Source organism: Amaranthus tricolor, chromosome 6 (assembly GCF_026212465.1).
Source record: "Amaranthus tricolor cultivar Red isolate AtriRed21 chromosome 6, ASM2621246v1, whole genome shotgun sequence".
NCBI lineage: Eukaryota > Viridiplantae > Streptophyta > Magnoliopsida > Caryophyllales > Amaranthaceae > Amaranthus > Amaranthus tricolor.
Window position 1 is genome coordinate 17038040 of NC_080052.1, and position 11318 is coordinate 17049357.

Below are 11318 nucleotides of genomic sequence, written 5' to 3' on the forward strand. Positions count from 1 at the left end.
AAGCGGCCTCCCAATGCTCAATACGTGGTTCCTGCATAAACTGAGACAATATATGTACGGAATAGGCTAAATCCGGCCTGGTGACTGCAAGATAAATTAAACGTCCAACCAACCGACGGTATACTTCTGGATGAGGTAGAAGCTCTCCATCAGCCAAGCCGAGCCTATGATTTTGCGGTATGGGAAACCCACTTGGTTTAGTTCCAAGCTCCCAAAATAAATAAATCCAAACTCAAAAAATAATGATACATTTAGTTCCAAAGTAATAACCCAATAATACTCTAAAATGATGATGATTTAAGCTAAATAAAGAGTGTTCTAATCTCCATCTTATTGAATTTCTTCAACTAATAATAAAGGTATTAAGTTAGTAAGATTTTAATGAGGAGAAGATATAGTAAAGAATGTTAGAAAGATTTGATGATGGAGGTGGAAGTGATCTCATGGCAAAGGGGTATTTATAATGGGATTTGAGCAATTTCTAATTCATAAAATTGTATGAAAAAGAATGTTAGGTATATGGAAGAAGGTTAACTTGTAGAAGTGATTTGGAATATGTAAGTAAATGTGTAAGAGTTGGAGCATGTGAGTAAGTGTTTAAGAGATTGGAGTGTAGAAGAAGGTTAGCTTGTATAAGTAATGAACATCATGGGTTAAATAGAAAGGATTTTGGTTCATCAAATTTGTGTTTTAGTTTGTACAAGTGAATATACTTTGAATAATAGGTAAGTTTGATCATGAAAATATAATAGTTTACTTAGAAATTTTTTTAAAAACTATAGTTAATGTTAATAATGAAAATACGGCTCATTTTTAGGTATAAAATAATTGAATCAAAGTTATACGGTTAAAATAATAAGTAGTAATGTTAGTTTAAGGAATGAAAATTAAAACGTAACGTTTTACAAAATCGTAAATATAATAATTAAAATTTTACTTTACGTATTATAAAATAATAAAATAATATTTTATTGAGTATAAAATAATTTTAAACAAAATAATATTTTAAAGTTTACTATTTTGAAGAAATTACAAAATCGGTTAAAGGTTTGGGAATTAAAGATAGTATGAAATGGATAACCAAAAAGGATTAGAAATTTGAATTGAAAAATTCGGAATAATTAAGCGGAAGATTAAGATTAAGAATTTTTAGTCTATTACAGGTCGGGTCACATTTGAATAGCTTTAGCTGTTGTGTTATTTGTGTAATTAAAATAGCTGATGTGTTATCTGTGCAATTAAAATAGCTATTGTGTTATCAGTTCTACTAATTGTACTGATGTCTTGATGTGTTATGTAATCAACTGCTTATATCTGCTCATATGCTCATCTGCTGTTGTGCAATATTTGTTTTGGTGATTTCCTAATTGCTCTTCTCCTGATCAATAGTTGTGCAATTGAAATATTTGCTGAGCTGCTGTTGTACAATTAAACTACTTGCTTGCTTTGTTCTTTTTATTTCTTTGCTTTGGTTAATACTAGTTGCTACTTGATTTCACACAAATGTACTAATTTATTGATTTGCTGATATCGCCTTTGCTAATACTAGTTGCTAGTTGCTAATTGCTAAGTTAGGGTGTTTATATGTACTGATTAATACGTGACATTTTTCTCATTTTTTTAATTAATTTATATGCATTAATGATTTTTTGAACGTTATTTTATAATTTTAGGCAATGAATGAAAGAAAAAAAAAAGCTAACACAAAAATGTTGGATAAGTTGTGCGTCAAATTCAAATGATATATCATTTTCAACCAGATAGGAACAAAAATAACTGTGTTCAAACATAGAGTTATTATGCTAACACTATCACTTGAAATAATTTACACAAATAGGAACAAGTCAAGTAGTGCATCATTTTCAACCAAAATTTGAGGGAAATATAAACGAAATAACTAAGCTAATTAAATATTTTCCTAGATTAAATGTAAGCCTTTAAAAAGTGAGAGATTAATATTTTATAATAATGTTTCTTAAACCAACTAGTGCTCTAAGTTCGAATGTAGACAGTTTAGAACATACCTCATGCTCTAAGTTCGAATTTGCCATCAAACACAATTGAGTTGTTCTTTCATGAAGCTCCCCTTCTAAATCTGATTCTTGTTCTCAATATGGATACTCCTTTTATAGTCTACCCCATGACACGATTGTATTCAAAGGGTCCAAGTCCATAATGAAGCAATTTAATGGTCGTTGTATTTACTTCAAGCTCTCTATAATCATTAATCATTATCATTTTATTGAGAAATTGATATAGAAACTAACTGATTCTCTGTAACTTTTTACCGGACTTTCTTGTTCCTAACTTTAATGACTTTACATACTTGATAATTTTCAGCTTTTTTCTAATAGGAGTAAGATTGGTGAACATTGATGGATACAAAGTCGAATATCCCCCCCGTAAGTTTGTATGTATCCATCGGTAATCTAGGTATTTGGTCACAAGAATGCCTCTACCTTTTGAGGAACGAGGCTTTGACACAATTGTTTGTATTTATAGGCATGGATACTAGAAGAATATGGGGGATTGTAATGGTGTTTCTTTGTTTGAGCATTTCGAAAACAATAATAATGCAAAAACTAGGGTTAACATTAGTTAGGGTTGGAATACAGTTTTTTGTATTAAGTAAAATGATTACAAGAATCCCCTATAAATACATGATTAGGAAGCTAATAAAGAAAACAAGAATAATTACAAAAAGATTACAATCACACTAATTATGCTGATATTATACTAAAATATTTACTTTCCAATACTCCCCCTCAAGTTAGGTCTTCGAATCTCCAAAACCTAACTTGCACAAGGTTTGCTGAAAAGTCTCTAAAGAAATTGCTTTAGTAAGAATACCAGCTAGTTGATCCTTACTTTGATCTGACAAACGAAAGACTAATGAGCTTTTTCTCCAACTTCTCCTTGATGAAATGTCTATCGATCTCAACATGTTTAGTGCGATCATGTTATACTGGATTCCTAGATATAGTGATTGTTGCTTTATTATCACAGAGCAGTTTACAAGTCTTAGTCACTGGAACATGTAGTTCACTTAAGAGTTTCTTTAGCCAGATGATCTAAGTAACCACTTTCTGCTTCTTGCTCTTCCATGTGACCAAGTTTCCTCCAACTAGAGTTAAGTACCTAGAGGTGGACTTTCTATCATCTCTATCTCCTGCCCAATCTGCATCCGTATAGCCTAAGAGATTTTAATGACCATTTTTTTCTAAATAGAATACCTCTGCTACTCATACCCTTTAGATACCTCAAAATCCTCATAATTGCTATCATATGTTGTATCTGTGGTTGATGCATAAACCTACTTACTACTCCAACTGCATATGCAATGTCTAGTCGTGTGTGAGATAAGTAGATAAGTTTTCCAACCATTCTTTGATATTTCTCTCTATCTGCCAGCTTCTCTCCTTCAATCATTTAAAGACCAAGATTGGCTACAATCGGTGTATCTGTAGGCTTACAATCGAGCATGCCTGTTATCGCTAACAAGTCAAGAATATACTTCCTTGCACTGATGAAGATGCCTCCTTTTGATCTCAGGGTTTTAATACTGTAGTAATGTTTTGAGATAACAAGAGGAGTGGGGGGGGGGGGGGGGGGGGGGGAGAACTGTTGTTTGATAAGTTTAAGTGTTTTTGTCCTGTTTTTGAGGAATAAAAAACTTGAACTTAATGCGCAAACTTATAAAGACAGAAAATAATTTTTACGTGGAAACCTTCTAGGCCTACATAAAAGGAAAAACCACGACCCCCTCGGATTTTAAATTCTCTACTATGTTTTTTACAATTCGTTACAATTACATAAAACAAACAAAACTAGGCTAACAATTCTCTTTCTCTTTCTCTTGCTTCCCATGAAGCTCTCTTTCTCCCTTAGACTTTCCCAAGTCTAGTTACAACAATTCTCTCAAAAACTCTTTTTTCAAAAGCCAAAAAGCTAAGGATAAAATTAATGAGTAGCACAAGAAATATTTCTAAGTTAATTGGCAATTTTGGAGCATAGAATATTTCTCGTTATTTTTCTATACACAAAAATAACAAGTTAAAAATTACTTCCTTTTATATAGGAAAGTCACGTAGCTTAGTAAGGGAAATAACTACCCACTTCACTCCTTAATCCTAAAAGTAAGGAGGAATAAGTAAAACTTTATTTCCATGTAGTAGAAGCTATGGTTTTTAATTTTCTAAATAACGCAAGTTAATTTTTGCTTAAATAAAACGTTAATAATTCAAGCCTATAAACATGGAGAAAAATTAGGAGAAGTTTCCTCTACCACTTTAAAAAATGTGACAGTTATTAGAAGTAGTTATAATTAAAATTCCTTTGCCAACTAATTCATTAATTTAATTATGCAACAAATTAATCTTACTTATACATCAACTAAGAAAAACCAGAAAATACTTTCTTCAGAACTTTTTTGTTGACGCTAATTCTTTCAGACTTGAATCTTGTGAACAGGGCAATGTCTCCACTCATCAACAAGTATCATCAAACTATCAATTTAGGAACAGTAGACCTCCTGTCTACATTTGACATCCTACAGCGATCTTCCTTTCTAACTTTCTTGGATATCTTAGACACGTACAAAGTCCATAGACCAAGTCTTAGGTACTATCAATGATCTTTATCAAGATCGGATGTCGACCTGCACACAATCTTTAAAATAAAGTTGTTTATATTTAAGTGTAGTCATCATCAAAACCTACAAGGGCCAAAAAATACCAAGGAAGTACTTATGTTTCCCTAAATTATTCATTTGAAACTCATGAGACAACTGTTCTTTGAGAGCATTAATCTCTTCTTTATCATATCTTATAATGATTATATCGTCTACACATATTATCAAGCATGTACCTTTCAAAAGTACCATCGGCCCGGTATTTGATTGTGTACACCCATCTACACCCCACTGTCTTTTTGCGTTTAGGTATTTCACATTTCACCTATATATGTCTCATTCTTCTCAAGGGCTGAGATTTCATCTTCGATAGCCTTCTTCCATTTTGGATCTTGGCGAGCCTCTTCAACATTTTTAGGTACATCATTAGAGTAGAGAGAAGTATTGAAAGCCAAGGCACTTTGAGAAAGAGCTTCATTACTTTCCCTACTGATTGGATAACTAGACCTTTGTGCTTCGAACTCTGGGTCATATCTCTTTGGGGGAACTCCCCTCGTGCTTCCGAGAGGCAACTCATACCTGTTTGGCATACTAACAAGTGCAAGATCAACAGGTTTATTATCAACAGTATGCACGGGCTCGGAAAATACCTCAGGAGAACATGGATGCTCATCAGAAGGGACTAGATCAGACTGAAGAGGAGATACTATGTCTTCAGAAAAAACATCAGTAGTTCCAGGTACTTGTACTTTTGGTCCCATATCAGTACTATTGGGGGTATAAGATGTAATAGCCAGCTTAGGTCATCACTCACACTTTCCTCTTGAGAGCTAGGCTGGGTAAAGTAGAATGTGTCCTCAAAAAAGTCACAATCCATAGTAGTATACAATCGATTGTGTATAAGATCAAAACATCTATACCCCTTTTGGTGAACTCCATCGACAACAAAAACACATTTAATAGCCCGAGGTTCAAGTTTGGTTTGACTGTGCTTAGAGAGATGGACAAACACAACACAGCCAAAAATGCGAGGTGGTAAAGAATGATGTGAAAGGAGAGAAACAAATGAGCCCAAGGTATCTAGAGGTGTTCTGCAGTTTAAGGGTTTGGAAGGAAGACGATTGGTAAGGTAGGTAGCCGTAGTAATGGCTTCAGGCCAAAAATGAGCAGGAGCATGGGATTCAATGAGAAGGGCTCGGGAGATTTCAAGCAAAGTTCGATTTTCCCGTTCTGCTACTCCATTTTGTTGTGATGTGTTTGGACAAAAAGCTTGGTGAATCATGCCATGATTAGAGAGGAATTCTTGTAGGGAAAAATTAACATACTCCCTCTATTATCAGATCGTAATATTTGTGGTGTGGCAAAGCATATTGTAGAAAGTAACAAAAAATGAGAAAATTTCAGATTTGTGTATCAAAAAATATACCCAACTCATATGAGTATAATCATCCACAAATGAAACATGATACGAAAAATGATGAATAGCAAAATCTGGAGCAGAGCCCCACACATTAGACTAGATCAATGGAAAAGGACTCATCGAACTAGTCAAACTAGGCGAATAGGAATGTTTATGAATTTTTATAAGTGCAATTATTTGCACTTATTTATATCATTTTATACTCCTTAATGATGATCGTTGTTATTAATTTCGTGCTTATTTTGAAGATTTATACTACATTACTCATTTTGGTTATTCATGTTGATTTTGAGTGGTTTTGATTGTTTTAAGCATAATTCTTATGGTTTTAATGATGACAGAATTTACCAAGGGGATTTTAGCTCGGTTGAAGATGTTCTACCAAGAAAATGAACAAAAGAGTAGAAAAGTGTTTATAATGCAAAAGTTTTGAACTAAAAATTGATACATGTCTACTCTTTTGGCCATAACTTTTGATAGGAAAATTGCATTAACGCAAGGTGTGCGGCTTTTGCTAGACTTCAAGAGCTTTCCAACGGTATATTATATGTCCAATTTCGACAACCGAGCAAGAAATGGCGGTTGTTTAAAGATCGCCAGTCAGCAGACAAGCAACGAGTCGTCGCCTAAAAGCTACGACTCGTCTCTTTATTTCTGAAGTCGTGTTTCGCCTGCGGTTTTCTCATCAAGTTTTAGGTTATATTCTTAATTATTATAAATAAGCCGTTAATGAAAGATTAGGAATTCTCTCTCTCTTCTACTCCTTCTCTTCTCCTCTTACATCATTTCTTAGACTCTCTTTTAATCTTTTTCATTAGTTTTACTCTAGAATTCATCTTTTAATTTTTTCTTCATTAAGTCTTCCTTTAATCTTCCTTTGAGCTTTGTAAGTTCTCTTTGGTATTTAATTTTCTTTGTCTTTAATTCCTTGTATTAGTTTTAATATTCCTTTATGTAATGTTTGGGAACAAGTATTTCATTTTAAATTATGGATTTCAATTATGAAATTATAAATGAAGAATTTGAGAATGACAAGGTTTGGGTAGTCATTCTCAAATTCTCAACTGAACTACTTTAAAAGCAATGGTGGAATTTGATCTAAATCCAAATGTAAAATTTTTTGATTTGCCAATCAATAAATTTGAACCAATTCCAAATTTCCAAATGAAATCATGATTCCCAACCATGGCATTAGTGAACTTTAATAATTGTTATTAATCATCCTTCAATAAAAATTAGTTTGTTCTTCATTTATTTTTTTTGAATTAATTGTCGTGTTCTTTGGTATTCAATTATTGCTTCTCTTGAATTTGTCATTATTACTATATTAATCCATGTTTAGTATCATCCTAGGGTTTGTGTTTGTTGCTTTCACCATGATTAGTGAGTAAATCCATTTTCTAGTTTCTAGGGTTAGGGTTTGAACCTATAAGTCAAGTATGATTTTATTATTGAAAGTGTCTATGAAACTAGGATTAAATTGGTTGAATTGTGCTAATAACCTTAAATTAAACATGTTTTGTCGGACTAGTCAATAGAACTAGCGTGTTTGATTGGGATCGACTTTACTTTAGGGTAAATTTTAGTTAAATTCTTCTTAATTCGTTCAATAAAATTAGCGTGTGAGAATTGAATTAGTAGGGTCTGAATCTAATAGTTAATCAATAGAGCGAGAGTTTGAGATTAACAAGATCATCTCTAACCACGTCATTTATCCAAAAATTCGTAGACACTAATGATAATTTGATCATACAAGACTTTAGGGGATTCCCGACACCTTAGATCTCTTCATCATATAGTTTAATCCATATTTCTTATTACATTTGTAGTTTGATAGTTAAACATCCAACTAAACGTTTTTCTCTTTGAGCAATATAATTAATCGAAATTAGCAAGTTTCTTGTCCTAGCTTCCTTGTGTTCGACCCGCGACTACACGTACACCATGCGCTTGGGGTTAAATAAAATTAGGAAGTATAAGTTTTTTAAGTTACTCAAAGACAACTCTTTAGAGTCATCTTTACTGAACATTCTATCCCAGGCACCTACAGTTCCCAAAATGTTTGAGGACTTATTATCTGATAAGCATGGGGGGACTATCACAGTTCCTAAGTTAGGAGACCCCGGTGATTTCAGTATTCCTGTTACTATTGGAGGTGTTCTAATAAATAAAGCTTTATGTGACCTGGGTGTAGTTGTGAGTTTGATTCCATATTCATTGTATAAGAAGTTAGGAAATGTTGGTGAACTAGCCCCCTATGAGACTAAACTGCAACTTGCCGACTATAGTCTATCTACCCTAAGGCGATTTTGATGGATGTGTCGGTGGGTATTGGATGGTCTATGGTCCCTTGTGATTTCTTAATTGTAGATATACCTGAGGACCCTAAGACCCCAATCATTAGGTGGTTCGGGTTGGAAAGCACGTAATGAAATTAAGAAATATAAGTGGCTGATAAACGATTACTATCTGTGCTTGCATTCTATGAAATCATCTTATGTTGTTTTATGATATAATGCTATCTAGTAGTTGCCCTTATTATATTTGATGCTAGTTACTGACATGTACGTGTTTTTGTTTATGTTTGATTGTTAATGACTTTCTATGATTGTCCTGCTATGACACATTGGGCTTTGGTCTAATGTCGAGCAGCAGGAGGATCATAGAAAGGCGTAGTAGGTACTGGAGCTTCTTTTGCATTGCATTGCGTTGGGGGAGAGTGATGAGGGCAAAGCATAACTTGTGTCATACTACTATCTTTCGATTTTGTAGCTCTGGTTCTTTTGAAAACTTTGGTTGTATATGTTTTATTATGGGGCCTTGTGTCCTCCCTCGTATATTTGTATTTCCGCTGCGTAGTTTATAACTCTGTAGTACTTAGATCAAAGATATTAAATAACTAGAGTTCCATGGTCTAACCACACTATCCTTGCATATGTTTCGAGGTTAGTGAGTTACGGGGTCGTAACTAATTTTTAAGGGGGGTAGAATGCGATAGAATTTCGCGCCTTTACACGCATTTCCTCCTGCGCTTTCACGCATTTTCGCGTCTATGATAACAACCTATTACAAACTTACATGCTTTTGATTGACTGTTTGAACCAATTTGGGTGATATCTACATGCTTTTGATTGATTGTTTGAATCAATCGGTGTAATATTTACATGGTTTTGATTAGTTATTTGAGCCAATTTAGCCGATTATAAATACTCAAAATGAGATATGTATGAATATTCTAATAGATTGAGTATCCTTTTGTTAATAGTGTGAATAAAGTCACGATCCTTGAGTCAATTCTGGAGCTTAAAATAGTTAAATCACCTTCTTAAGTTATTAGAAATATCAATTTTCATGAATTGTACACTTGTTACTCTAGTTTCGGGGAAGAAACTCCTTTTAAGTGTGTAACACCCCGAGATTTTCTGACGTCATTAATTAATATTTTAATAACTTTTGGGATTTTATAATTATGTTAAATTAATTTAGAAGTAGTTTTAATAAATTTTTTTCATATACGAATTTAAATAATAACATATATTTATATTAAAAATACAATCAAGATTTCTAAATAAAGAGGTTCGAATAAAAATAATTATTTTATTGAAATGTGTGAGCACACAAAGGTGAGTTTCTTAGTTAGGCCTCGCAAGAAGATGAACCTAGGTAAACAAATAAATAAATAAGTGTATAAATTAAATAAATAGGATGAGTTAGGGTTTTAAGGGGGTATTACTCCCTCCCTTACTCAATTCACGTTGTCACTCCCCCTCTCTTCTCTTCTCTCTTTCTCTTCTCCCTTTCCCCTTGCTGTGCCGCCAGTAGCTGGCCTCAATCAGCTGCTCATGATCAGCCTCAGTTCACCACCATCAGGCCACTTGCCTTTTTCCCTCCACCGTGAGCAGCCACCAAGCAAGGCAGGCCCTCTTCCTCCCCACGAACAATCACGAGCAGCAGTGGGTTGTGTCGCCTGTTCCCAGCTGCGAGCAGGGCTACGTGTTGCTCTCACGGCAGCCGGCGGCCCCTAGTGCCACCAACTCCCCACCTTGGTCCTCCACCACCACAACAACCACCTACAATCTTACCCTTTTCTAGTTCCTCCATTGTAAGCCATCTCTTTTATTCTCTAATTAATTTTCTAGTTTTAATTGGAGTTTTATTAAGTGTATTGAGTTGGATGTTGGTTTTGTGTTAATTTCATTGAAGCTTTTTATGGGTAAGAATTTGATTGATGAATTAAACACGTTTATGACTTAGGGTTTGAAGTGTGATTTGAAATTATGGGTTATGTGTTGATTTTGTATTAATTTCTTCGAATCTTAGTATGGGTAGTAATTAAATATGTTATCTTTGAACACGAAATGATTAGGGCTTAGATTTAGAGATGAACTTACTAATAATGTGTGTTTTACACTATATTTTGTTGATGATTGATTAGATAACTTTAAAAAGTTGTTTTAAGATTTGGTCGATTGGTTATCATTGTGAATAATTAGTAATGTTGAGGATGTTAGTTGACTATGAAAGTGATTTTGATTGATTAAATTGAGAATAATAGCTACTAATTGTTGTGGTTTGATTGTTCTGAATTACCAATACCCTTATTAGGTTGTTATTGAAGTTATAGATACATGATATTAGTAAGCCAAGAGCATAATGTCAACTTATCGTCGATGGTTGCTAAAGTTAATTGTCGTGTTGTTTTGACTATAGTTCTTAATAGCTTTGGAGAATGTAACAAATGATATCCCGATACGATGACTCTAAGATTTGCCTTATCGTTATATTAATGTTATATTAAAATTGTAGGATTTAGTTGTGATTAGTTATTTTTGGGTAACGCGAGCTGATATGCACAAAATTAGTTGATGTAAAGAAACGATTCACACATACTTCTACTTTAAATTGATGGAAAGACTTGTGTTGTGTTGAGTTAATGATTTTGACTTGTATTGAATGAGTTGTGTGCGTGCTAGAGTAATCGGAAATTCATGTTGAATGGGTGATAGCGGTTACTTTGGTATTTAGTTTGGTATGGCAAAGTAGTTAAGGGAACTTATTAGTTCTACTCATAACTTATATAGGTGCCCATTTTGTAAGAGGAAATTAGAGCCTTAGTCGGTTAATTGTGACTTTTTATCGTGCAGTGACGCTTATAGGTACGTACACGCAGTAACTAACCCGTATATGCAATTTGCTTTAAGACATTATTATTTATTGTGATAGTATGCATTGTATCGAAACTATGAGGTACTAGTGAGTACACTTTAT

At 33.6% G+C, this 11318-nt stretch overlaps 2 protein-coding genes across 2 annotated transcripts; one reads left to right on the forward strand and one right to left on the reverse strand.

The window, feature by feature from the left end:
* Window positions 1-2133: 2133 nt before the first annotated feature.
* Window positions 2134-3429, reverse strand: LOC130815607 (uncharacterized mitochondrial protein AtMg00810-like). The gene is made up of 4 exons (XM_057682098.1): window positions 3234-3429; window positions 3081-3178; window positions 2799-2992; window positions 2134-2215 (listed from the first exon to the last, which is right to left on the reverse strand). The coding sequence occupies exons 1-4, from the start codon at window positions 3427-3429 to the stop codon at window positions 2134-2136; spliced, it is 570 nt and encodes a 189-aa protein (XP_057538081.1).
* A 3069-nt stretch (window positions 3430-6498) lies between these two features.
* Window positions 6499-8363, forward strand: LOC130815608 (uncharacterized). The gene is made up of 2 exons (XM_057682100.1): window positions 6499-6588; window positions 8091-8363. Exons 1-2 carry the CDS (start codon window positions 6499-6501, stop codon window positions 8361-8363), a joined length of 363 nt encoding a protein of 120 aa, XP_057538083.1.
* Window positions 8364-11318: the final 2955 nt, after the last annotated feature.

Coding starts and splice junctions, on each gene's coding strand:
- LOC130815607 (XM_057682098.1), bottom strand. CDS start 3,429: ATGATTGAAGGAGAGAAGCTGGCAGATAGAGAGAAATATCAAAGAATG. Junction 2,993..3,080: donor AGAGCAAGAAGCAGAAAGTG/GTTACTTAGATC, acceptor GTGATAATAAAG/CAACAATCACTATATCTAGG. Junction 2,216..2,798: donor TTTCAGCAAACCTTGTGCAA/GTTAGGTTTTGG, acceptor TAATGATTATAG/AGAGCTTGAAGTAAATACAA.
- LOC130815608 (XM_057682100.1), top strand. CDS start 6,499: ATGTCTACTCTTTTGGCCATAACTTTTGATAGGAAAATTGCATTAACG. Junction 6,589..8,090: donor ACTTCAAGAGCTTTCCAACG/GTATATTATATG, acceptor ATTCTATCCCAG/GCACCTACAGTTCCCAAAAT.